The sequence below is a fragment of the Apus apus genome, chromosome 7 (genome assembly GCF_020740795.1).
Source record: "Apus apus isolate bApuApu2 chromosome 7, bApuApu2.pri.cur, whole genome shotgun sequence".
NCBI lineage: Eukaryota > Metazoa > Chordata > Aves > Apodiformes > Apodidae > Apus > Apus apus.
Window position 1 is genome coordinate 29,468,487 of NC_067288.1, and position 27,376 is coordinate 29,495,862.

At 47.7% G+C, this 27,376-nt stretch overlaps 1 protein-coding gene across 2 annotated transcripts; it reads left to right on the top strand.

Moving 5' to 3' along the window:
• The first annotated feature begins 448 nt into the window (after positions 1–448).
• On the top strand, positions 449–27,376 carry PGM1 (phosphoglucomutase 1). Of its 2 annotated transcripts, none has more exons than XM_051624504.1 (11): positions 449–776; positions 14,472–14,634; positions 14,920–15,066; positions 16,188–16,313; positions 17,046–17,236; positions 17,777–17,931; positions 18,521–18,636; positions 22,266–22,401; positions 23,784–23,967; positions 25,000–25,134; positions 26,673–27,376. In XM_051624504.1, the coding sequence occupies exons 1-11, from the start codon at positions 531–533 to the stop codon at positions 26,760–26,762; spliced, it is 1,689 nt and encodes a 562-aa protein (XP_051480464.1). In that variant the 5' UTR covers positions 449–530; the 3' UTR covers positions 26,763–27,376. The 2 variants fall into 2 exon arrangements, with proteins under 2 accessions (XP_051480464.1, XP_051480463.1); XM_051624503.1 differs by lacking the exon at positions 449–776 and adding an exon at positions 10,307–10,691.

The window sequence follows — 27,376 nt, forward strand, 5'->3', positions numbered from 1 at the left end:
GGGGTAGGTGTCTTTTCTCAAGGAACAAGCCACAGGGCAAGAGAAAACGGCCTCAAGTTGCACCAGGGGAGACTTGAACTGGAAATCAGAAGAAATTTCTTCACTGGAAGGGTAACTAAACACAGGCACAGGCTGCCCAGGGAAGTGGTGGAATCACCATCCCTGGAGGTGCTTGGAAGACACACGGGTAGGGCGTCTGGGAGCATCGCTGACGCGCCGGGCTTGGCAGCGTTAGGTTCGTGGTTGGCAGGGCTAGATTAGGGCTGGACTCGACGGTCTTCAAGGTGTTTTCACAACCGGAGCGGTTCTGTGACCGTCCTCACGGCAGCGCCGGGCCCCGCCGCCCGCCTCTGCAGCTCCTGCCCGGCGGTGCGGGACTGGCGGGGCGGTGCGGGGCGGTCCGGGGCTGGCGGGGCGGGGCGGTCCGGGGGAGCCGCACCGCCCCGGGGCTGGCGGGGCCTTTAAGGGGCGGGCGCGGGGCCGGCCCCGCTCCCCCCGCAGCGCCCCGGAACTGGCAGCGGCTGCCGGCCATGGTGCGGATCGTGGCGGTGAAGACCAAGCCGTACGGCGACCAGAAGCCCGGCACCAGCGGGCTGCGCAAGCGGGTGACGGTCTTCCAGAGCAATGCCCACTACACCGAGAACTTCGTGCAGAGCATCCTGGCCGCCGTGCCGCCGGGCGAGCGGCAGGAGGCCGCGCTGGTGGTGGGGGGGGACGGCCGCTTCTACATGCGGGACGCCATCCAGCTCATCGTCCGCATCGCCGCCGCCAACGGGGTGAGGGCTGCGGGCCGCGGGGAAGGGGCGGGGAATGAGACAGGGCCCGGCGTGGGGACGGTTCGTGTTTCGCCCCGCCAGGAACCCCTGGTTGCTCTGTCTCCGCGGGAGCGGCCGGGCGGGTTCAGCAAGCGCGGAGGTGCGGAGGGCAGCGCGGCTTTCCTCCTCCTCCTCCTGCTGCTGCTCCTCGCCGCAGGGGGTGGCTGGTTTTTTTCCCAGGTGACAGGACGGAGCAGGGGCAGAAGGTGCTGGTGGTGACGTGGGCTGGCTGGGGAGCCGCGTTTTGTTCCACGACACGGGACTTGCACTGCTGGAGGCTTCCTCTCGCTTGGTTAATCTTGGTCTTGTCGCTTGACCAACCCAAGAGAAGCCCAGCAGGAGATGTGATGTTGTAGGGACAGCTGAGCTGAAGCTGAATTAGCAAAGCAAGACTTTCCCGTCTATTTGGTCTTTTCCAAATGAGGAACGTCCCCTTCTCTGGGGACAGCAGGCTCCTCAGCATCGTTAAAAAAAGCAAGTAACTTTCTTTCTAAGCCGTGTCGACATTTATCGTGTGTGGTAGTTGCTGCATTTTCAGTCTGTGTCACAGCACCCCTTAACAGCCCCGGCCTTGCTGTGTGTATCTGTGGAAATGGTGGGTTGAGCATCTTTCTGTGGTGGGAAGAAGTGACAGACACTGGTTTATATGTTCTGAGAAGGTGTTGGAGTTGAAAAGTACAGTGTTCATGCCTGACTGCATGCACAGACAGTGCCTTGGATCCCTGTGAGTAAGGGAGACTCATTCATAGAATCCTAGAATCCTAGGGGTTGGAGGGGACCTCGAAAGATCCCTGGGATAAAGCCTGAGTTTGTGCAGGTTTCTGGATGTGCACTTGGGGCCTGGTGGGATGTGGCAGCATTCCAGACACTGAGGAGTTCTTTGTTATCTGCACCTCAGCTTGATCCTAGAAGTGAGCAAGGGCCTGAAGGTAAAACAACCCTGCAGGGGTCTGATGAGGGGGTCGAGGGCTGCTTGAATCCTCCACTCTGATGTGCACCCAGCGTTACAGCACTGAGCTGTCTGCCAGAGTTGCAGAAGCAGATCCCAAGGGGTGCACTTGGTAATGGGCATTTGCCTTGCAGTATTTTGACCACGAGAACTCAAAGTGCTAGGACAGAACTGGCTCTAAAGTGAGAAAAATGTTCTGGAAAGGCAAGAAAGGGAAGAGGAGGTAGAGGAAGAAAACGTGAAGGAGTATGTGGGTTAAGAGCCAAGACACTAGTGTATCAAGTGAGTTATTTTGGAAAGAAAAGCTTTTAAAGTAAATAATTTATAAAGCAAGATAATGGTTATGGCCTGAGACAAAATGTTGGACTATTTCAAGCAAAACTTTGGCAATACTTCAGCATGGCCAGTCACCTATTGGTGCAGGTTCTCTATTCCCTTTGCTGTAGCAGAGCAGAGGCAGTGGTCTAGGCCTGCCAGAGTGCTGTACAGTGCCATGAAACTACCCCATTTCCCCCTCAGCGAAGTTGAGTAAGAGCTTATGAAAACCCTGTTTTTTCATAAGAAATGTGAAGTAACTGGAAGTTGCCTGCCCTTCAGAAAGAAGGGTGAACTGCTTCTGTGAAGAAAAGTGCACTGCAGAAGAGGGAACACATGGTAACTTGTTCTTGGAGGCTGTGGTTTTGTCTGAGTGCTGGGGTTGTTTGGGGGGAGTCTCCTAATTCCAGCAGCCAGGTCTCAGAGGAAGAGTGGTTGTCTTGTACTGAGAAATACTCCAGAGGTGGCTACACTGCCTTTTCTGGATGCCTGAACCAACAGTGCTGTTTTGTCTGTAGAAGAACGATTGTAACAATGCATATAAAGGGGTCTGTTGTACAGGTATAGAAAAATGTAGTAAAACTGAAAACAAGAAGTTTTAGATTTTCTGATTGCATGAGTGCTAAGGTGTGTTATACCAGGCTCCTCTAAAGTCAGCCAGCCTCCCACCTTCTCCCAGAGCAAGTGCTGGAAAACTGCATTTCTGGTCCTATGGAGTAAGAGGTGCTTGGATAAATAACTTCAAATGATGTGATTTGAAGATCTGGTTGAATGGTCCTCTTGAGCCACAGGAAAGGCCTGAGGACCACACCTGATGATTGTTAGATTTGCAGTGTAAAAGGAGAGGATGCTAAATTGAGTTTTAGTTTTGTCCCCACTAGGAATAGTTAATATGTAACTAAGTACTTCTGTTTGACTAGCAATAGCTCAATTTGTAGTTGTGTGATTAAAGAGTGTTTATCCTATTTAAAGCTTTGCATTTATACAAGTAAACTAAAATAGAGATTGTTGGTTTTGTCATTCTCAGCTGGCATCCAGAGTAGCCTGCTGCTGTGTTTTGGTCTGTTGTGCCAGGTTTCCTTGATGTTATTCCCACATAGTGAGTCTGACTTCTTAACTGCCTGAATAAAAGCTCATGTTGGAGCATCACCTATCAGACTAAAATTGGGATTGTACAATAGCTTTGTGTCAAAAGCAAGCAAAATTTGCAGAACTGAACCTATAAAACTAGATCTGATCACAGAGCCAGCAACAGGTTGATTCACCAACACTGTCACCTGCTATTCAACAGATTTACTGTGCCCTTGGTTCCTTCTTAAATGAACAGATTTCAAAGTGCTGCAAAGTAGCTGCATTAAAGCAAATTGAAAGTGTTTTGAATGCCAGGCAGTGCTTTGCATGTTAAATGCTAGTCTGGTTTTGTTTTACTGCTGCAAGACAAACAGGGCTTTTATGAGGAATACTGCTCTGTACCCTAGAAAGTTTGGTTTCCTGACTTGGCTGCTCTAGAGCTTTTCCCCAACTCAGTTATCCCAGGGTAACCAAGTGTTTAAACTCTTGTGCATCACTCAGCAGCTCTGTATTTGCTACTGCTCTACTTTTGTAGCTCTACTCCCTTTTTCTTCGTGGTCTCCAGACCAGATCCCTCTCTGACAGTGCAGCTGAGCCCATAATAAGTGATTTGGTGCAGTGCAGGCCTGGAAAGCTATGTTCTGGTCCTGGCTAGAGTGTGTCCATGTTCTTGGCCTCAGCATCCCAGATGTGGAAGGAGCATAGTGGGACCTGCATATCTGTCATCTGCTTGGGGCCTACTGATGGGAAGTGTTTGTTATTGCTCATCCCTGTCTCAGCCTTACTTGTTTTTCTTGCTGATTTCTTTAAGAAACCTGTTACCAACATCTCTTCTGCTTGTTCCTGGCTCTGCACAACACTCTGCAGTCAGCCTTGGACTGCTGGTTTATAGACCTTCATCCCTTCAGCAATCGGCATCATTACCCTGAAGAACAGCCTCCCTCACTCTTCAGGATCAGATGTTACCTTTAAGTAAAAGCTCCTGGTATTGGAAGCATCAGACTAAAGTGATCATAAAAAATGTTCTTCCAAAAAGCAATCCCTGTGTACCACAGATAGATGCAGTGGTGCTAGATCCTACAGGCCATTAAGATAAATCTCAATTTCTGCTCTTTTTTATGTTACTGCTTTTCTCAGAAGCAGAAGAGGAAATTGAAATCTGATACGTGAAGTAAGGAAATAGACACCAATTGTGCCATTCCTGTTCAGACATGTTCTGGCTTCAGATTATGGGTAGTTTTAGAAGACAACCATGTATGCAGCAGCTCTCACAGCTTGGAAACTGCTTTTACACTAGCTTAGCTTCATTTGGCCTGTAAAGTTAATTGGCTTATAGCAGTTTGCAATTGAAGGTTGTTAGGGCAGTGGTCAGGTGGTCCAGTTGCAGTGCCTTTTGGAATTTAAAACTCTACAGTAATGAACCTCCAGCTCAAGGGAAGAGCTAAGGTGCTTTGCAGCTAATCTCTGCAAATCCATCAGACAGAGTTGAAATTCATACTAACAGGGGTTTAACTGTAATCTCCTGGAGCAGTGACTGCATAACCAGAAAGCTCAGCTCTAGCTGGGCTGGTAGGGCAGCAGGACAGAGTCTGATGTCTTCTCTTTGTGAAGACAAAGTTTGGGATAGGGGAGCTGGACCAAAGAGATGCTACCCATATGTCTTATGCAAAACTGAGCTGCATCAGGATCAGGAAATGTGCTATGATGAGTCCTTGCCATCCCGTTGTGGTTCTGTCTGAGCTAATCAAGATATTGTTTAATGCTTCAAATGGTGAACTGGAGCACACCTTAGAAATAAGCGGAAATAACATAGGATATCAGTAAGAAGTGCAAAGAAGGATGCAGAGGCAGAAGTAAAAAAACGTTAATGTAGTATGTACATCTGTAATTGTAGTAGAAGTTGCAGAGTAACATACTAAGCACCAGATCTGATAAGTAGACCACAAAGACTGTTGGCAGTGTCATCCAGTTAGCCAGAAAAACAAATGTCATTGCTAGATTTTTAGAAAGATTCGTAAGTGAAGCCCAGGAAGTAAAGTCTCACCAGGGATGTCATTCCTGACCTGGGTACCACCCCTCAGAGGATGTGGTCTGTCTGGGGGATACTCCAGCAGGTTGGGCAGGTGGAGCCAGTGAAGAAGGAATGGTCTTACCCTGGACTTGGGGAGGTGTGCTGACAGTCTGCAAACCTCTGCAAGGGTGCTGCAAGGAGGAAGGCAACAAATTGTTCCCTGGTGGGGATAGGGCAAGAATTAAGATTGCAACAGTGGAGGTTTAGGTTAGACATTAGAAAGCATTTTTGAAGCTTAAGGCTAATGAAAGGAATGCATTGCCTGGGGAGGCCATAAAATCTCTGCCTGGGAAAACCCCTGGTGAGAGTGGTTTGGGTAGGGTTGACCCTGCTGTAGGTGACCTCTCCACAGCCATTCCAGCCCTCTTCCCTCGACTGTACTTCAGACAGTTTTTAGCCCTGGGTCTGCAGATGAAGCTTCTCTAGCACATCCTAGCAAGTCTGTGAGAAAACACTCATGTGTCCCTGTCCCCTCTCCTATCTGCTCTGTTCCCTGCAATGTCTAGTCCCCTCCCTGTCACATATATGTGCTGTGGGTTACTAGCTGGCTGCCAGGCAGCAGCTGGGCTCTGTTCAGCTCAGACCACAGCCTCTGTCCCTGATCCTCCAAGGTTTAACCAAACGTGTGTCTGCTCCTTGTGCTAGCATCTAGCTGAGCCAGCCAGGGCCCTCCCTCCCCTCAACAAGGTTGTCTGCATTTTGTAATTCTGCTTTTCTTGGGTTCAGGTGCTGTTTTTTGTGAGGACCCAGGGACAGGGGCTGTCTCCCAGTGGGCTGGGGCCAGGAATCCTGGAACATTCCTGGGTCTGCTCGAGGTAAACCAGCTGGAATCCCTCTCCTGGCCCCTTGTGTGGGAGCAGGACAGCACGTGCCAGGGCAGTTCAAGGTAACATACAGATTTGGGTGTGCTTTGAAGACCTGACCTTTGAACAGAAAGTTTCTCAATCTTGGTTGATGGTGTGTACTCTCCTGGCAAAGGTTTGGCCCCTACTGATGTGACAAGCCTGGAGTCCACCATGGTGTCCATAGCTGCTCTGCAGATGGTGGTTTCTTCCCTAGCCCAGCAGAGCCGTTTCTCTCCCACCCATGTAGCTTGTCTCTTAATTTTGTCTGAGGTGCAATTGTAAGTACAGAGCAATGTATCTTAATTCTGGAGTGACTCATGTGTAAGTGGCTGCGTCTATGTGCACTCATGTTGTCAAGATGACATTTTGGAATCTCTACAGCAACAACAAAACCTAGATTTTTAATTAATTATTCTGGAAATGGAGAGGTTTGCAGTTGGAGCAGCACTCCCTGTGTGATGAAGAGGTCTATTTATTTTACTTTGGCATTGCCAAATGTCACACAGCAGTGGCTGCCTGGACCAGAGCTGTACTGGAGCAGAAAGTGCAGGGTTTTGGCAGCTGCCCAGCAGGGCTGCTCACAGGGCTCTTGGCACCCTCTGATGGTTGAGTCTGTGGGCAGCAGTGCAGGGATTGGAACTTCTCTGTGGGCTGGAGTTGGGAAATGCAATTTCTGTCTTCAAGGAGAGTTGCAAAATCAGTTTAAAATACCTGGTTTGACTCCAGTTTGCCCCTGGGGATCTCACGCTTTGTAGGTTTTTGACTGGTCGCAGAAAAAGAGTGTGAGGAGAATGCCCAGTGAAGGGGGAGAGAGAAGGGTGAGAGGGAGGAATGGAAACAAGCTAAAAGACGAGGAGAGGGAATCATGGACCTGACCCAAGGGTGCTTGCAGGGGATGAGAAGAGGGAATTACTGTTCAGTCTGGCTTTTGCACAGCGGGTTTCCCCTCCCCAACTATTATGCTTTCTTGGATGTCAAAATCCAAGCTTGTATTTTGCATGAGGCTGTGCTGAGGATGGGTTAGTGTTGGAGCAGGAGGTTGGGAGAGCCTGGTTGCCTCGTCCCAGGCTTGGAGAAGACTCCAAACAGCTGTGGTCCTGAGTGGGTGGGATGAGGAAAGATAGAGCTCCCTCGGATGGGGCAGGGACCCATGGCATGGAGCCAAGGGAGGAGCTGTGTGCTCTGCAGTTTTGCTGAAGTTTAAGTCCTCTCAAAATAGTTTTGTTTGTCTTTTTATCATTAACCAAAGTCAACCGTTAGTTCTAAGTCTGTTCTTGCATGCCAGAAGTGCAAGACAGTAAAAGGGGACCTAAGGTGGCAAATGTCTCTGCCCGTGGCAGGTCAGCTCTTTGGAGGGGAAACACCCTCAGCAGCCTGTGACTGCCCTGAGGACTAAGAAACCTAGGAAATAGGACCACAAGGAGAAGTTAAGGTGATTGGTGTGGTTTACTGTGTCGAAGAGAGGGCACTCAGAGCCTGTGCTAAAGGGTTTTTTTAGCGTGTGAGAAGGTGTCAGGAAGAGGATTGTGATCAGTTTGTTTTCTGTGTCAGCTCAGGAGGACTTGAAAGCACAGCAAGGAAGATGTGCAGCAGATGGTAGGAAAACACTTCTAACTGCAAGGCTAATTATGCACTGACACGGATTACCTGGAGCAGGAGATTTCCAGAACAAGTTAGATGAACTTTCTGGAGGATGCCCCAGGGGTATGTGATCCTGCACCAGTTCTGGGGAGGGAGCAGCTGACCTGCTGAGTTCCTTTTCAGCCTCCAAGTGATCTCTAATGATCACAGTCATCCAAGCAAAGCCTCCCAGATCAGATGACCCTTTCCCAGTCTCTGCTCATCCTTAAGCTGGTCGGCATCCACCTCTGGTGAGATTTTTTAACCTCTGAATCTTCTGGTGACCACGTGGTCGCCACGTGGTCACCAACTCCTGTACCAGCCTTTGCTGGCCAATTACCGTGATTTGGTTCATTCCAAATAGTGATGCACGCGTTGCAGGACTGCAGTCCCAAGCCCTGGGACTGGGAGAGCACCCCACGGTGACAGTGGTGGACGTGCTGCTCTTGTCCCTGTGCTTTACATGCACTGGCTCATCACTGAATTTTGCATTTGGTTAGATAGAATGTGTTTCATTTTATGTACATGAGCACAGTACTGATGACCAACACCTTCCTCTCCAGCTTCATTTAGTTTGATTCCTCTATCCAATACATACGTGTGTGCTTAAATCACACGCACAAGTTCCTAACCCTGCATAGGCCCTTTTCCTGCCAAGAAGTCCACATGCACCTCGTCCACCCAGCCTCCAGAGCTGACAGGTGGCTGTGCCACCCTCCTGTCACTGAACGCCGTTGCATTTCACAGGGCAGTACGTTTATCTCGCTGGGGAAAAGAATGAAAGGTCTTGCTTAGGCCTTTTCCTGCCAGGGAACTGTCCTGTGTGAGGCTCCCTGGAGCTCATTTTGGGGGCTGGATTTTGTTTTCTGCGCCACTAGAGGGAAACCTGTCCCTGTGCATGAAAATAAAGGGCCTCTCGGCTGCAGGAGGCTGAGGTAGCTCGGGTGTATGAAACACAAACCAGTCATGCTGTTAGTGTAAAATATGTCTTGTCCTAGTTCTTCAGTGCACATGGTTCAGTGTGGTTTGGTGGGGAGAAGAGGGAAATTAGGAATCAAATTCTGAGCTCATGCAAAGCAAATGGTTTCTGTGGTTCTGACACACGGGCCCTGGGTGGATCAGGCAGCTCAGCTCATGGGTGGTGTGTTCAGGCCAGTGCCCTGCAGCCTCCTGGCTTTTATCTAAGCCTGTGCTCACTCCTTGGGCAAGCTGGAGTTTGCTTCCTGGGTTCCCACAGCAAACCTGTGTTAAATTCCCCCTCCTTGGGAGTGAAATCCCCTCCCGAGGCAGTAGACATGAGAGCTCACCTGGCTACTCAGCTCGCAGGACGTGGCAGTTGCCTTTGCAGAAGGTCAGGTAAAGCTTTTGTCTCCAAAGGTGTTTTTCTGCTTCGAATCATGAGGTTCCTCCTCACTCTCCTACAAATTATCCAGCTTGATTCTAATGTATTGATGAAGGTAACAGGATCTCTTTACCCCTTGGAAGAAAGTATGTCAATTTTTGGAGCAGTGACAGATTTGGCACCTCCTGTGAGGGCCTTTATATATTGTCACAATTCAGCTGTGAACGCTTTTCCTTTTCCCCACCTGCTTTTTAATAAGGGGACAAACTGAGTCATTACAGAGTGAATGTTCTTTAATTGCTCCAGTAATATCTATGAATTGCTTTTAGGAACTTATACAGAGGGCTCTGAATATTATTGAAGAGGTTTGGAGGAAACTGATTTCAACCTAGCATTTGAAGTTACCTTCCCCATGTTCAGAAAGATGATGCTTCAGAAAAATTTCTTGGTATCTCAGTCTCCTCTGTATGTGTTCAAGTTGCTCTAAAATTTATAGTTTTTAACAGATGGAGTTTTTCAAAACTTTTGGTAGTTTTTTGTGGTTTGTGTACTCCAGGTACATATACTGCCCTTGGTGGGATTTGTGTGGGTATTCAGTTGGAACCATTGCTCTCATGGTTTTTAGCTACTTTGGAATTTTCTTAGTCAAAGGTTGACCCACCGTTTGTCGTGGATAGCATCCCTGTGTTGGAGAGGGAGCCTGTGGATCAGAGCAGGACTCATGTGAGCAAACTGTAGGTAACAGATCTGTTGCCTTCCATTTTAAGAGTGACCTTTAACTCCCCAGACTTTGCAAAATAACTCCAGCAGAGCTCTGCCGTGCCTGTCGGAGTGTTACCTCCTGGGGACCTGCTGCCCCGGGGAGCAGCCTGGTGCTGCTGGGCAGATCTGCTGGGCTGGCAAAAATGCTGGCTCTGTGCAGGGACAGCACCCTGGGGTGTCTGAGCAGAGGGCTGAGCTGCACCTCGGGGTGTCCCAGCAGGGGGCTGAGCTGCTCGCCAATCCCCTGTCCCCTCCCTTGTCACCCCTGCCCTAAGGGAGAACCAGGTGGGTTGATGGTGCTGGGCTCCAGTGGGTGACAGCACAGGATGGCAAGGAGCTGATGCCTGTGAAGGATAGAGGATGATAAAAGAAGACAAAAATCCCCTTTTCCCAGCTGTTCCCATGAGGGACAGCAGTGTGGATTTGTGAATTCTCTGTGACATTGATCCTCCACAACAAGTGCAAGAAGACGTCTTCAGTTACAGAAACCACGTTCAGCTCAAGGTCCGAGGAGCTATTTTTGGCTGCTCAAAAACTTCAGTGAACTTCTGACTGATAGGTGGGCTGCTGCTGGTGTCAAGATTGATTTTTGTGGTTTTGGCATAATTTACTTCTTAAATGCATTTGTATGAAAAGAAAGAACATGGGAGATGCTCCTCTGCCTGTGTTGACCGTGCCAACAGCTCCTTACAGCGACCAGAAACCAGGAACCAGTGGATTACGGAAGAAGACCTTTTGTTTTGAATCCAAGAGGAACTATTTGCAGAATTTCATCCAGAGTATATTTTCTTCCATAGACCTAAGAGATCGACAAGGATCTTCTGTGGTAGTTGGAGGTGATGGGAGATACCTCAATAAGTCTGCAGTGGAACTGATAGTCCAAATGGCTGCTGCCAGTGGGGTTGGTAAATGTTAAATTACTAAATTCCTGTAGTTGTGTAGCTGATAAATGCAGAAAACCATAATAAATTAGTCACTATGAGATTTAATTTCCCCAGAGACTTTTATTCAACTGCTAATAGTTAACCTCTTCATGGTAAATAATTTTAGTAGTTCAGAAATTAATGCGTTTTCGACTTTTAAGTGATGCAGCAGGATAAAAGTACGTGGGAATACATGTGCAGCTAAGAAAAGAAATACTCCTTGGGTTTTGTGTTCTCTTGTGTGTTCTGATGTGCCACAAGCTGTTGGCACCTGTGGATTTCCTCGTCTCTCCATCAGATCACAAAGCCCTGGTGTTCTCAGGAGCAAAGTGACGGGCAGAGCCAGGGCTTGCAGTTTGGTGGCAGCTCAGCAGAAGCTCTTCCAGTATCACGCTCAGCTGCTCAGCACATGAAAATGCAAAGCAGGACTGTTTCTTTCTCAACAGGTATAAATTGTGGCTGGGTGGTAAGTACTCCAGGAGCCTTTGAGAACTGAAATAAGGTGAGAGTTAGCAAGTGAGTGGCAACCTTTCTGCTGGATTGTGCTGGAAGTCTGTGTTTTGGAAGCAGAGCAGGAGGCTTGTCTGTTTGCAGTAGAGCATGTTTTGTGCACTGCAGGGCTCTTGGGCACTGGTGTTTTGTCTTTGTTCCCTTCTGCTTTTTAAGAAGCAAAGACTCTGCTGTCTGTCCTGGATATCTCAGTGCAGGGCAAACTCTCTGCTGAGAGGCTTGGTTCTTAGGAATTTGCTAGGCAGGAAAACTTACCTGATCACAAAAGGGTAATTAGTAGTGAATGGGAGAGTAGGAGAAGATATATGTATTTTTTTTTTTTTAATCAGCATATTTTCCATCTTGGCAAAAATAATAAGTCCTTTTGCATTGCAAATCAATACATTCCTCTTAAGTCAGTGTATGGGCTGAACAGAAGAGCTGGAAAATGTGCACAGAGAGCCAGGCCTACTGCTTGGACTGCTTGACACTAGGACAGGTTTTCTGCTGGTAAAGGTGAGATTAGACTGATCTTCACCAGCTGAGACTCTTCTCATGTATTTCTTTCCAGCGTGGCCCATGTCTGCCTGAACTCTAGTTGTGCTGCTGGTTTTGTTACTTTTCATTGATTATTTTTATATACTCTGGCAAATATCTGTGACTTAGCAGCCTTGGGCTCATCTTGCTCTATAGAAGAGATGAGTCCAAGGATGTTTTCAAATAGAACAAGCCACGAGGTGGTTCTGAGTATGTGCAAATCTCTTTCTTGGTGTGTGGCAGAGAGAGATACAGTCACCTGTACAAATGTGGGATCAAGAGTGATTCCAAATTGTGCCAAGCACACTTGGTGTGTTGACAGCATCACGTTGCATGCTTTAAATAATGGTTATTTGGTTAAAGGAAATGACCAGGGTATTTTGTCCACTTCCACTGACTTGTTTAAATAGTAGTGTCTCTATTCAGAGGCTTAACTGTGTCACAGAATATAGGGTTGGTGCATTTTGTGATGGATCTCTTGGAGAAAGAGGACTGGAAGGGTGTGCTGATGACTTAATGGAGCTGTAGATACCATCTTCCTTGGCATGGAAAACATGTTTTTGGCATGAAGGCATCAGCCTGTGTTACTGGGGGGAGGAAAAGAGCTGCAGGAGGTCTCCTTTATTGCCCATGTGCATCTTCTTGGGGCTTCCAGTAAAAGGAGGGTGGAAGTGTTGCCTGGATTGCTTTGAAGTGCTGTAACCCAAAATCAGGTATTTTTGCATCTTTATGTCCTGAGATTTGTCTCACAAGAAATTCCAGAGAGTTAAAAAAGATAAAGTGTAAATTGCTCACCACACTGCCACACTGAGCAACAGTTTCTAGTGGTTACCACAAGGTATTTAGCACTGGATGGATGGGGAATGACACGCTGAAGACCTCTGAAAATCAAAGAGGACCCCAGGAGGCAAAAGCTGCAGGTCAGGTGTGTGAGGAGGGCAGGTTGGGTGAGGACAATGGGTTTGATGTGTTCACCCAGCTCTCCTGTGGCTGCTGTGTGGTTTGGGAGGGAAACTCCTGGGTTTTGGGGGTCCTCCCCAGCATCCCTTGAGCAGCACGTGGGGCCTGGCAGAGCACCAATGCAGAGAGGGGTTGTGGCTAATTGTGACCCTCAAAGGAGCAAAAGATGAAGTTTTAGAGGAGCTTCCTGGAGGTTGGGTTATGTCTCAGTGAAACTGTGGGAGCAAGACCTGCAGGCTGGAATAAAACATGAGATAAGGTGTGCTGGCTGGGATTGAGAACAGGGTGGTTTGGTCTGGAGAAAAGGGGGCTGAGGGGACACATTCTCATGCTCTACAACTACCTGAAAGAGGGTTGGAGTGAGGGGGAGTTGGTCTCTTCTCCCTAGTAAAAAGCAGCAGAAGAGGAAATGGTCTCAAGTTGCACCTGGGGAGGTTTAAGTTGGAAATTAGAGGAAACTTCTTTACTGAAAGGATTATTAAGCACTGGAACAGGCTGCCCAGGGAGGTGGTTAAGTCACCATCCCTGGGGGTGTTTTGAGGATGTGTAGATGTGGTGTTTAGGAATGTGGTTTAGCACTGGGCTCCGTAGAATTGAGTTAATGGTTGGGCTCAATGATCTTAAAGATCTTTACCAACCAGAACAATTCTGTGATTCTGTGGGGAAAAGAGCAAAACCCACAGAGGTCTGGCTACTCCAATTAAATGTTTGGCTGAATAAAGCAGTGTGATCAGCTGGGTAGTTGGGCACTGTGGGGGCTGCAATATTGGCTCCTGTGGGCAGCTGAAGGAAGGACTGTCACTTTGGGTTTGTAAGCTGCTGTTCCCATTTCTGCTCTCTGTTTGCTCGAGGTGCTCACCCAGCTGGGCTGTGACAGCTGGAGCATGTCAGAACCCATGGGCAGCAGACAGGGCTTAGCACCAGGCAGTGCCACGAGGGAGGAATCGCAGTCATCCCATGCCCTTGGCTTAGCACTGAGTCTGGACCTTCAGCCTGGGAATGCTGCCTTGTGTTTTCTGGTTTGTCTTGGGTTTGAGTGAAATTCTTTCTCTTTTCTCTGTTGTATTCAGGGTCTGATCCTCCTCAGTTGATGGAGAGGAGTCTGGTATTTTTTTTAAATCTACATAACCCCATCTGGGGGCTGTGGTAAGGAGCATGTTCTTCCAGAAAATGATTCATCTTCTGTTGTATTACATGAACTCCAGTAGCTGGATCTTGATTACCTTGTGTTGCTTAGCACGTTGATCTGGACTTAATCTCAGTGGTATTAATAAATTTATGGGAAGGAGAAGTGTTACCCACTGTGAGTAGGAAGATCTGCAGCTGGTCCCAGGGAAGTAGTGATGACATTTGGTTTTTGTTTTGTTTTGGCTTCTCTCAGTCCTTTTGTCTCATTTGAAAGCGAAGTTCCAGACCATGGCCAAAGGGGCTTGGGGTTGGTTGCTGGTTTGTGGTTTTTTTTTAGATTGCTGTTTAGATGTCTCTGGAAAGCTCAGCTCTTCAGCACAAGCTGCCATTTCCAGCTGAGCTGCAGCATTCAGAAAGGACAATGCTAAAAAGGCACAACAGAGCAGGGTCAGATGCTGACCTTCACCGTGCACAGCAGAGAGCTTCGTGTGCCTCCCAGGAACGAGCTGTTTGCTTGCAGAGAAGCAGCACCTCTGCCTCCAGCACACCTGGTTCACCTGGCACCAGCATTTGGGAGTTTGGTGGTTTTGCTGGTTTTAGGATTTGGGACTCAAAGTAGTTTTGTTTTGCTCTTGAATTCTCAGATCGGCCGCTTGGTGATCGGGCAGAACGGGATCCTCTCCACCCCAGCTGTGTCCTGCATCATCAGGAAGATCAAAGCCATCGGTGGCATCATCCTGACTGCCAGCCACAACCCTGGTGGGCCCAATGGGGATTTTGGCATTAAATTCAATATTGCCAATGGAGGTGAGATCACTTGGTTCGTTTGGATTTGCTCTGTTTCTGTTTGGCTCTTTCTCGTGTTGACCGCGAGGAACCTAATTCAGCAGTCTTAATATCACACGGGTTCAGTGCTCTGAGCATTTGGTTCATCCTAAACAGATCAGGTGATTGATCTGTTCCCTTCATACCGTGATATTGCTCTCCAAGGGAGGTATTCCCGGTTCCATGTCCTTTGCTGTGCTTCTGAAGTTCACTCCTCTTGCAGGCTGATTGTTCAAAGTCTTCCCCCTTGACCATTTTATCTTGCAGGTCCTGCTCCTGAAGCTATCACGGACAAAATTTTCCAAATCAGCAAGAACATTGAAGAGTATGCAATCTGCCCAGACCTCAAGGTGGACCTAAGCACTGTTGGGAAGCAGCAGTTTGACTTGGAGAACAAATTTAAACCATTTACAGGTAAACAACTCTTCCTTTTGAAAAGTTTCCTTTCAGGTGCAGTTTGTGTGGACCTGCCATGAGTGAGCGAGGACATTTGGTGTTTCTGAAGGACAGACATGGCCATTCTGACTTCTCCTTCTCAACTGTTGGATAAGCCAAGCAAGGACATTGCTTCTGGTCACCCTGGCATTTAATTTTTAATTTTTTTCTGGCCTGCATCTTACCATGTGTAGATACTTGAGTTATAGAATTGGTTTTGTCCTCTGAAAGGTTGTACTTCAGTAGGTAAACCTCACTAAAATTGGAGGCTGTTTTGTCTGTAAGGCTACCATTCATGCCTGCTTGTGAAACAGACAACTCTGCAGTTAAAGGGCCTTTTCCTGATTAAAAATTGCAGTGTCGATGTTTCATCTTTGCAAATTATTTTGCCCCCCATAGTTTCAAATGTAAAACTCTCTGTGAGTGGGAAAGCCGTGACATTTCACAAGGTACTTTTGTTAATTAGCACTGAAATATGAAAACACATTAAAAAAAAAAAAAAAAAAGACTTTGAAAAACACTTAGTGCAAGTATTTTTTAACCATCTTCTGGTGACCTGTGCTTGTAATTAAAAAAAAAAAAAATCATTAAGTCAAGATATTATAGAAGCTGGTATTTCTCTCAGTCCCCATTTCTGCGTAGTGGGATGTTAGGATACTGGGGTTTTCATGGCTCTGTCTTTACATGGCCTCTTAGTTGCAAAGGTGCCACTTTTTCCAGCTATCAGGTGCACAGTTCCCATTGACTTTGATGGAAATTGGAGAGCTCTCTTTATAATTTTTTCCCCCCTTTTGTCCCACTCTCCAAGTAAGGAGAGTGAGATGGAGCCCACTGGAAAGAAATTCAGGGAGCCCAAGCTGGGAACAGTGTTTGTCTGAAGGGTTTTGTTGGTCTGTTTGGTCTGTAACCCAATTAGCAGTGACAACCTGTAATTAAATTCTTTATATAGGACGTTTTTACTTTTTTATTAAAAGATTCTATGAGATGTTTACAGACTTTATGCTGAGCCTTGGCCCTAAGGACTGTCAGCACACTGCCACATGGAGCAAAATAATTTCAGACTCTGGGAGTTGGTCTCTGTTTACTTTTTTGTTTTCCAGTGGAAATCGTGGACTCAGTAGAAGCTTATGCAAACATGCTGAGGAACATCTTTGACTTCAGTGCTTTAAAGGAGCTGCTGTCAGGGAAGAACCACCTCAAGATTCGCATAGATGCTATGCACGGAGGTACGGGTGGGCTTGGGTTTGTGGGGCCACAGGTGTCCCCAGGGCTTTGCCACCTACTCCAGAGAGAAAACGTTTTCTCTGGTGATTAAATCCATAATTTGTATATTTGTTTCTTGTTTGGCAACGTGTTGCATTTTAATTGGTGCAGACAAACTTCTTAGGGCTTTATGTTGTTTGCTTTTGTCAAGTGTTTGGATTTGGGAAAATTTTGGGGTTTGGGGGGAGGCTGGAATGGCTCACACACCTCAGTCTACTCCTGAGAGACAGGAGGTCAGTGCTGATGCTGTGGTCTGAGCTGTCCTGGCAGACTTTGCAGCACTCAGTGTCCCATGGAGCTCATAGGCAAGGTCTGTCTGTAGATATTTGAGTACAAAAATGGGACCATTGGACATAATACAATATATTCTTCCAATAGACATTTTCAGGAGCACCGTAGCTTTCTTAGCATCTTGTTCTCTTGTCTCCAGGCCATTCCCATTCCCTTATTTCATGGGGCAGCCCCTCAGCTGAAGAGCTTGCTTTGGCAAGAACTTGTGTGCCTGGATAGATCCAACTTAACCACACCTCTGTGCTGCCTGGGGCTTTTGATGGGAGCAGCTGTGGTTTAGCACTGTGAGCCACATACACTGACCCAACGTGAGCAGGCCAGAGGCCTGGGTGCTTACGTGGCTGGTGCAGAGGTGCCTGAGGGCAGAGACTGACCCTTTTCCTCTTCGTGTTTTACCATGGTAGTTGTGGGCCCATATGTGAAGAAGATCCTGTGTGAGGAGCTTGGAGCCCCAGCAAATTCAGCAGTGAACTGCACCCCCCTAGAGGACTTTGGGGGCCACCATCCTGACCCCAACTTAACCTATGCTGCTGACCTGGTCCAGACCATGAAGTCAGGAGAGTATGACTTTGGAGCTGCCTTTGATGGAGACGGGGTAAATGGGCTGCTCCATGTTCACCTTCTACCCCCTGCTCAGTTCACAGATCAGAGAATCATTCTGGTTGGAGATGACCTTTAAGATCATCAGTTCCAACCATTAACCCAACTCTACCAAGTCCAGTGCTAAACCATATTACCAAGCACCATGTTGTGGGTGAGTGACTGCTCAGCTGCTTTTCAGCAGAGGTGGATGAAGGCAAAGACCTTTTCCTCTCCCTCTCTCCCTTCTGTAATTACTAATGGAAGTGAAGCACTGGCTGCTGTTTGCCCCCATGGCACTGGTTGGCTACTGAGTTACTGATGAAGTCCAGAGTGTATTTAAGTAGCTTCAAAGGCTGTTAGAAGTCAGCAGGAAGGTGAAGCGCTGTGCAGGTGTTGCCATTTCACTTTTTCAGAACTCGGTGTTGATTTCACTCAAGAATCTCTCTGAGTTGTTGGGTTTTTAGGCTGCACCTGCCAGGCAGAACGACTTCTGCCCCTGCAGCCCTTCTGTGCTGAGCAGGGATGAGATCTGTTTCTCTCTTCTCTTCGCCAGGATCGCAACATGATTCTCGGGAAGCACGGCTTCTTTGTCAACCCCTCCGACTCCGTCGCCGTCATCGCTGCCAACATTTTCAGTATCCCCTACTTCCAGCAGACAGGAGTCCGTGGCTTTGCCCGCAGCATGCCCACCAGTGGGGCCCTCGACAGGTAGCACCTGCCTCTATGGGGGTGGGAGGAGGGAGAGGAGCCCTGCCAAGATGGGGACTGTCCCTTCTTTGTGGCTTGACATGTGTCTATAGTGGGGAGCGATGCGTGGTCTGCCTGAGGGGTGAAGCAGTGCCAGGGCTGCTGGGGGCTGGCTGCCAGGGGAGGCAGGGGGGGTTTCATGAGTGAAATCCTGTCTGGGGACATGACAGAGCTGGGATTTCTTCTTGGCTCTTTCTCTTCTCTACAGATGTGCCCAAACAAATGATCCTCCCCACCCTTTTTGTTCAGTAATTGGATAGTGATACTTTCTTTGTTAAATGCTTCAACATCTACAACTTAAAATTGCTTTAGAAGAGTTTAGATACGTGTTTGTATCTATTCTTTAGTTGCACATCTCACCCATTTCCCAGACACTACCCCTGGATAAAATAGAGGATGGCTATACAAAGAATTATTAATTATAAACAACCAAACCAGTGGCATGACCTGCCTTCAGTGTCACCCCAAAAGAGATGCTTTGTAGCTCCTGTTTCACATGGGAGTGCTAAGAGTCCAGCTCTGATGTGACTTGGCTTTCTTACCTCTGAAGGGTGGCCCATGCGACAAAGATCGCTTTGTATGAAACTCCAACTGGCTGGAAGTTCTTTGGAAACTTGATGGATGCAAACAAACTGTCTCTATGTGGAGAGGAGAGTTTTGGTACTGGTAAGTTCATGTTTCTGATGTCACCAACAATGGGGTTATCCCTCCTCTTAGCTCTTTATTGTCCGGGGTAGCTTGAGATTTGTCTTTCATGTGTAGTTGTTAATGCTTCTAAAATAATAAAATAAAAATAAAAAAACCTTGCAAGAATCACTGGTGGAAACAAACAATGCTAGAAGTTTTGTCATGCAAGAGCTAGTTCTCCTTTCAGTTATTTAGGAAGGCATAGGTAGATATGCAGGAAGTTTGAGGGCCTCTTTACTAGCCCGGTCATTGAGTCTATGGGGATTAAGTGCAGTGTTAAATGTATTTTTCAACTCTTGGTGGCCAGGAAAACCTTCTAAATGTTTTCATTTCTGGAAAGAAATATGGTTTGAAGCATGCAGTTTTATTAGGGAAGGTTTCAGGTCACTATTAAATCTCTGAGCTTAATAGGGCCCTCATTTTCCTGTTCTAAAAACAAGGTATGATTTATAAAGTTTAAATTAACACTTGCCTTTGAACAGTCTAAGCAAGTTATTAGGTTACTGAGAAACAAAGTGGACATCTTAAAGAATTTACTGGGGCTGTGCATGTGACACAAAACTATTATTTGTGCAGGGAAGTTAAAGGGAGCAGATTTTGCTCTGCATCAGAGCAGCGTGCTCAAAACATGGAGTGTTCCCGGGAGGCCTCAGCCATTTCTGAGGTTTCCTGTGGCATCTACCACATGGTTTAAGCGTCCTGACTATGGAAGTGGGACCTTCCCTGCATGCAGGAGGTCAGCACCTAGTTCATGCACAAAAGTTGAGATTTATCTGGTCTGAATTCTCCCTGAAATCTTGTTTTTCCTCTTCTCTAAAGACCCCTGAAGACCGGGGGCAGCTGGTAGGAGGATACAAGGTACAGGGTCTTGAGGGAGTTTGGGTAGGATGATTTGAGGCTCAAACCTTGTGTTTTTTTCATTCCACCATCCCGTACTTCAGAAAAACATTTTAGCCTGTGTGTGAGTCTCTCACAGAGCAGGGATGGCCTTAAATCCCCAAGTACCTGAAGTGCTTTGTGGAACTGGGGTGCATAACTTGAAGTGACAGGATTATCTCAGCTCTTCTGTAGCTGAGGAAATGGCATCACAGATTCTGGCTGAAAGCAGCTGAGGGGCTAAAGCAGACTTCAACAGCAATATTTTTGAAATCAAATGCAATTCTGATACTTGGGATTTAGCCTGGGGTTGGAGGAAAGGGTAATTTCAGAAAATGTGATATCTCTGTAAAGAAATCTTGAAGTGAATTGTGAGTAAAGGAAGATTTGGGAGTTGTGCCCTGAATGATTTCTGCATGTCTTAAGTTTATGTTCTGGACTCTGGCTAATGAGAAGGCACCAGCATTTCAGTAAATAAATAAACCCAAAAAGCAGCAAATGATTCATGCTGATAGGAGATGGTCTCTAATGAGCAGCTCTCTAAAATTGTTTCCATCTTTTATTGTACAAGCAGTTAGCTCATAGTTTCTCTCCATCCCCCAAAAGGTAAGTGGCTCTACATCACAAATAAAAGCCACTAATTCCATTTGCAGCAGGGGCTGAGAGAGAGGTTTGAGATTTTGGCCTTGCAGTATCATGTCTACCCAGGGACTGAAACAATTTTTTTTGGGAGGGAAAGATTGAGAAAAGGCCCAGGAGTGTTGGACACCCCTGCCATTCAAAGGGGGTTTGTCCATCTGGCAAATGCACTTTAAGGAATGAAAAGGGAAGAGGAAGGTTGTTTGATAGCAAGTTAATGAGGAGTTGTTTGGAGCTGGACAGAATGTGAGTGGTGAAGGGGAGAGAGGTGAAGGAGCAGCCAAATAGACCCAGTAAAAATTGAAACAAACTGTGACCCAGTGGGACTGGAGTCCAGGAGCAATTAGAGTAATGCGACATGACAGAATTCCTGCTTGCTTTCCTGGGTATTTTATTCCAGCAATAAGTTGATACATCACATGGGACTTCTGTTTATTTAGCATTCCTCTCCATCACCTCTGTACAGCTCTCTCTTGCTGTGAAGGACCACAAGGATAATTTATTGCCATATCCACAATAGTGGGATTTGTGTAAAGCCCCACATATGTGATCCCTGCCCCAGCCCCCAACCTTTTTCCCCATATGATTGTCCACTCTGGCAACTCTTGAGAGGGTAGAATGGCAGCTCTGGAGCATTCTCTGGATTAGCAGGCATACCCTGGCTCCTTGGGATTTCAGTACCTGTTTGGAGGTTTTCCAGAGCTCAGAGGGTAAAACTCCCAAGTTGTGCATGGGTGGGACATAGCACTGAACTTGCAGGCTGGGAGCATGGAGGCTGGGTTGGATGTATTCTGGGCTGCCATTTGATCCCTCGTTTAATTTAGGTGTTCAGGGTGCTGTCTGTGTTGCAACACCCTCTCAGGTTTCCTGAGGGATGGGCTGCTGTGTGGTCCCTGCTGCTGTCAGCCCCGGTCCAGTCTGCTCCCAGGCCAAGGCTGGGCTGCCTCTGGTGGCCTCCACTCAGATGTTTTGGAGGAATCCTCTTCTAGCTGAAACAGGGTCTTCTGCAGCCTTTCCCAGGCACTGGTGTCTGGGAGTGGGAGCAGGCACGAATCCAGAGGAGACCATGGAGATGATCAGAGGGCTTGGAGCAGCTCTGCTCTGGAGACAGGCTGGGAGAGCTGGGGTGTTCAGCCTGGAGAAGAGAAGGCTCCAGGGAGACCTTAAAGCACCTTCCAGTGCCTGAAGGGGCTGCAGGAAAGCTGGGGAGGGACTTTTTTACAGGGGCAGGGAGCAATGGGATGAGGGGAAATGTTTTCAAACTGAAAGAGGGGAGATTCAGACTGGATATTAGGAAGAAATTCTTTGCTGTGAGGGTGGTGAGACCCTGGCCCAGGTTGCCCAGGGAAGCTGTGGATGCTCCATCCCTGGAAGTACTCAGGGCCAGGTTGGATGGGGCCTGGAGCAACCTGGTCTGGTGGAAGATTTGTTGAAACTAGGTTATCTTAAAGGTCCCCTCCAACCCAGACAATCCTGTGACTCTCCTCTGGTTTCTGCACACGGATGAAGTCTCTCCTGGCACTGTTGATTGCTGGTGCTGTCCCACTAGCTGCTGTCCACTCTGTTGTGGGGTAATTTCAGAGTCATTAGGGTTTGTCTTCCTCAGCAAGGGCTGACATTTTTCTTGGTGCTCAGCCAGAACATGTGCTGATCAGAGTATGCTGATTTGGCAGATGATGTGTGACAGCTGCTTGAAGAGGTTAATGTTAGTCCTTCCTGAGCTGCTCCTTTGCATTTGCCTTCTCTCTTTTTTTTTTTTTTTTTTTTTTTAAATGACCTTTTTACTGTGCATTTCCCATTACTTCTTGGGAGCAGAATTAGGGCTCTGTGACCATTGAATAAGAGTGTGTGTGTGTGTGTGTGTGTGTGTGTGTTAAAAGGGGCTGAATGTTTTATTTGGGCTGCAGCTAAAAACAGGTGATACCTTGAACCATTCTAACAATGCAGCAGGGATCAACCTTGTGAAATGCCTTCCATTTGTGAGCTTGTATGGCTGCCAGTTGGATGGGGGAGAGAAGACAGGGGTAGGGTGGTAGCACAGACTCTCATGTGAAGGGAGGTGGGAAATGTGTTTCTTTTGTGGCTCTCTGCAGGCTCCGACCACATCCGTGAGAAGGATGGGCTGTGGGCTGTCCTGGCCTGGCTGTCCATACTAGCCACCCGCAAGCAGAGCGTGGAGGACATCATGAAGGATCACTGGCAGAAGTATGGCAGGAACTTCTTCACCAGGTGGGGAAACCTCTGTCCTGTGTTTGACCCTCCAAGGTCAGAGCCTCAAGCTCTGGTGCCACCAGGATGTGTCACGACAGTGCTGCCTTGTCACACTGGCTGTTTCTGTGGTGCTGCAGTGTGCAGCTTAGCTTGGTTCAGGAAAACCATGGGTATTCACCTTAACCTTTCCAGGTGTTCAGTTTAGGATTTGTTACTCTAAACATAAATCTAGCAAGTATCAAAGTCTGCAAAGGCTGTCTGTTTTACACATGCAAGTTATCTTTTTTTCCTTGGAGGGGAAGCTGTTTTTCTTGCAAGAGCCTTTTTTTGCCACTGGAACAGTGTGTTTCTTGAGGCCACAAAGTTAATTTGTAATATCTTCAGGGATGGCAATGTCTTGTTGCATGGATACCCAGCTCTTTGGCCATTATTTAACTGGCTGAGTTTCTGTCCACTTCCCAAATACTCCAGTGGGCATGGAAGATGAAAAGGGCAGGAGTGAGAACCAACCTGCACATAAGCAGAGGTGGGAGCACTGTCAGGAGTGACAGCATTAGGCAGAAATCTTTCAACGTGGAAGACCAACATGAAAATTTTCTCAAATTGCCAAATGAAAGAACTTGCATTTTCTTTTTTTTTTTCTTCTTTTTTTTTTTTTGTTTTTTTTTTAGTTTTTCTTCTTTTTTCTTTCCCCACCACCACAAAGCTAACACATATCTGAGGTGTTCAAACCTGTGGAAAAAAATACCAAAGGCTAGAATAAAAAGGCAGTCTGTTAGCACCAGAGATACGTCTGCACAGCAAGAGAAGTGCATGGAGGCAGGTTAGCAAGCCTGTGCCTGCTCCATCCATCCAGCTGGGTGAATAACTGTGGTGCAGATCTCTCTGGCAATCTGAGTACAAAGTCTGGGATCCTGCTGTGAGCTTCAGCCCCTCTCTGCTGCCTCTTTCCTGGGTGCAGGAGATCAAAGCTGGCACTGGTATGTTATCACGTGCTGCCATCACGCCGCTGTGGGGATGCACGGGAGGATGCGCAGGCAAAATTGTTATTGTGAAGAACCTGTCGAGATCCTATCATCAGCATTAGAATAAATTCCTTGCAGTCAGTGTAGTTGGAGTCTAGCCCTGATGTGCCCAGTGCAAGGCAGCACAACTGGTGCTTTCATCTCTCCTGATGCTGAATGTCTGTGATATGTTGCAGTGTATCCCACAGACTCGTATCAGATCGCAGCCGTGTTGCTGCTCAGATCCTCCTCTCTTCTCTTACTGCCCTCTCCTCCAGCAAGGGAGCAGATAACATACACAGGGCAGACCACAGAGGTTAAACAGGGGTGTCACAAAACACACTGCTCATCGCAGCCTCCCCTTCCTAATCTTTGTTTCTTGGTGCCTGGTTGTAGATACGACTATGAAGAGGTGGATGCAGATGCTGCTAACAAAATGATGAAGGATTTGGAGGCAACGATGTTTGACCGCTCCTTCGTGGGGAAGCAGCTGTCCTGTGGTGACAAAGTCTACACGGTGGAGAAAGCAGATAACTTTGAGTACAATGATCCCGTGGATGGAAGTGTCTCCAGAAACCAGGTAGGCACAGCCTGGCCTGGGCTGAACGTGACCTCGGAGGGGTGTTGCACTATGTGTTTTGGGCTTAGTCTTTGTCTGTTGCATTTGCACCTGCTTTCTATTAAAAAATGACTTGGAAAACTTTTCTGCCCTTTGTTTACTGGAGGAGCCTTGCCCTGTGTGAAGGAAATTGCTGCCTTGGAGAGGGAAGGGTCTGGAGGCTGCTCCCACCCCAGCAGGGCCTGGAGGGGGTGCAGAGGTTTCCTACAGCCACCCTGAAGGGGAAGGAGTGATGGGGCTCAGTTGAGGGGTGTCCTCTGGGTGATGGGTCAGTGGTTGAGAAAGGGTTTGTGCTGAAGGAAGGGTTGAAGCCCCTCTGGAGTATAAGGCACAAACCCTTCCATTCAGGTATTGCCTGGTCTGTAGCTCTAGACCCCCAGGTTGCTGCAAAACAGTCCTCCCTGGACATGTCTGTCCCTGAGCTGATGGGTGCCCTGTGCCTGTCCCCAATGGTACAGGCACAGCTCAGGCTGGTTTTCAGTGGGGATTGAGTTCCAGGCTCCTGAAGGCACAGGGGTATTAAATACACGTGTGACAAGTAACCTGTCACCAGAGATTATTGAATAAAAATGTCCTGGGAGTGGACTGGATTGACAGCAGAAAGTGGAAGCATAGCAAGTAGAAAGGAATAACAGAGAAACCTGCAGGAATTATTGCCTTGCCTGTGGGGTGACAGGAGCAGTTTCTTTACATCCTGTTTTTGTGGAAGAGCAGTGGGTTGGTAACACTGTGTCTGGCAGAGAATCCGGCCCTGGCTCTGGTTTCCAGGTGAGCGCTGGGGCCAGGGACCTTACAGCACCAACACGCTTTGTGCTCAGGAGCCCTGGCAAGTCCTCCTGGGTGAGGAGGGACACTTGCTCCTCTGGGTGTGGGGAGAGGATAACGAAGGAGCCACCTGTGGCTCCACAAAAAGGAGGAGCTCTGGGATCATGCAAGTTAGGCGTAGCCATGGTGGGGGTACCAAGAGGCTCTTCTCCCCTTCTGTCCCACCAGGGCTTGCGGCTCATCTTCTCCGACGGCTCCCGCATCATCTTCCGGCTGAGCGGGACGGGCAGCGCGGGGGCCACCGTGCGGCTGTACATCGACAGCTATGAGAAGGATGCTCAGAAGATACATGAGGACCCCCAGGTAGGCCTTGCACCTGTGCCATGGCACCACTGGCTCCCAACCTCCCAAAAAAGCATAGATCTTTGCTTAGCGCTGCTTTGCTTAGGGCTGCGCCAATGTGTGAGGTGTTTTGGAAGCCAGGGCTTTGGTATCTTTAATGCCAGTATTTATTAAAATAAAAAAGCTCTGTGGAACAAGCACTATTTATTCAGAATCCCTCCGAGCTGCTCTTGCAATGGCTCATTAGTTCTCCTGTTTGTTTGTGTTACATCCGTGGCTGGTTGCAGGTGTGGGAGGACACTGCTTCAGTCCTGACCTGACCTTCTAGTTGAAATGTTGCATCACTAGGGAGAAAATGAGCTCATTCCTCTACCAAATTTGGGAAATACGTGTTCAAAACAAGTGAATGGGGGTAAAAAGGATGCAGTTGGATGCAAGATGACACTGACCTGTCGTATATTAAGCATAATACATGTTCTCTAAAGCATCATTTAAAAATGCCATTGACCTCTCTCGTTAGCATGGGAGGAAAGAATCCTCATTTTGTGTTCCCCCTCAAGCAGTCTTTGAGCTCTTTTTGCATAACTTACTGTGCCATTATTGACACAGAGACTAAAAAATCCCACATTCTAAGGGAAATAAACTAAACTTATGAATTAACTGTCCCTTGCAAAGGAGTTCCTTGGTGCAAAGGAGTTTGGGATAGGGCACAATGAGGGTGGCAGGAACACTGGAGCTGTGCTTGGCTTTTCTCTGCAAACAGAATCACAGACTGGTTTGGATTGGAAGGGACCTTCAAGATCATCTAGACCCAAACGCCCTGCCATGGGCAGGGACATCTCCCACCAGCCCAGGCTGCTCCAAGCCCCATCCAACCTGACCTTGAACACTGCCAGGGATGGGGCAGCCACAGCTTCTCTGGGCAACCTGGGCCAGGGTTTCACCACCCTCACAGCAACGAATTTCTTCCTAATATCCAGTCTAAATCTCCCCTCTTTCAGATAGAAACCATTCCCCCTTGTCCTATCCCTCCCTGCCCTTTTCAAAAGTCCCTCCCCAGCTTTCCTCTAGTCCCTCCAGGTACTGGAAGGTGCTCTAAGGTCTCCCTGGAGCCTTCTCTTCTCCAGGCTTAATTACATTTTTTGTGGCTTTATTTCTTTAGAGTGTACTCACAGCAACTCAATACCATGTAGAATCATAGAATCCTTTAGGTTGGAAAAGACCTTTAAGGTCACGGAGTCGAACCACAGATGCCTCTGGCCTTGGACTGGATCTCCCAGGGGCTGATTACAGGTTCAGATGAGAACAAATCGAGCCTTTTGCAGAAAGAAACCAGCACATGGTCTGAGTACTGCATCCCTCACTCTGTAATTCCCCTCACTGGTGTCTCAGCTCCTGCTGTAAACCTGAAACAGCCCCTCGATGAGCAGCACTCGAGCTTTGGGCGTCCTGGGCTGACACCAGGTGCCCCCGAGGGAAGGTGCGACCTGTGTGGGCGGCGCGTGCCGCTCTGCTCTGCTCTGCTCCGTGGTTCTGAGCCATCTCCTTCCTTCCTGCAGGTCATGTTGGCTCCTCTCATCTCCATTGCACTGAAACTTTCCCAGCTTCACGAGAGAACCGGCCGCACTGGTCCCACTGTCATAACATAAAGGCTTGGGTCAGACACCGCGCTGGAGCGCGCGCCGGGTGAGGGACGTCTGTCTCCCCTTCTAGTGTCACATCTGTCACTAAAGGAAGAATATTAATTTTATTTCTGTATTTAAGAACACTATTGAACTGCTTAAGGATAGACAATAAAGCCCAGCCCCTGTCAACACTCTGGTGCACGTTGCTGTGCTGCTTCCCTGTGTCACACAGCACTGCTGGCAATTTGTGTATGGTGCTCGTTAGCACAGCTTTTTGGTTTAAGCATATGTACTTTTTTTCTTAAGCAGAAGGCTTTAGAAATAACAAAGAGATTAAATTTTTCAATAATAAAGGGTTTTGTTTTTTTTCCTTTCATTCTTGGAAACCTTCCTGGAAAAGAAGCACAAATACTTTCTCCTTGTTAAGACATAGTCTTTTAAATGTGGTGTCTCTGAGTAAGCAGTGGCTGTGTATTAAGGCTGAGTATTTTTTGCTTACGTGGATTTTTCCCCGTTCAAAAACAAATTATGTAAATTGACTTCCCTTTGCCGTCTGTGTAAGAAAAAACCCACAACAAACCCTCCAGAGAGAAATGAGCAGCAAGCATTGCAGGATATTAAAGTGATACGAGCTACAA

What these genes read in the sequence shown, in the direction of transcription:
- PGM1 (XM_051624503.1), top strand. Translation starts at nt 10,419, where the DNA reads ATGAAAAGAAAGAACATGGGAGATGCTCCTCTGCCTGTGTTGACCGTG. An exon ending in ATTCAATATTGCCAATGGAG is followed by an intron (nt 14,635 to 14,919) that starts GTGAGATCACTT and finishes TTTATCTTGCAG; the next exon opens with GTCCTGCTCCTGAAGCTATC. An exon ending in AGAGGAGAGTTTTGGTACTG is followed by an intron (nt 18,637 to 22,265) that starts GTAAGTTCATGT and finishes GGCTCTCTGCAG; the next exon opens with GCTCCGACCACATCCGTGAG.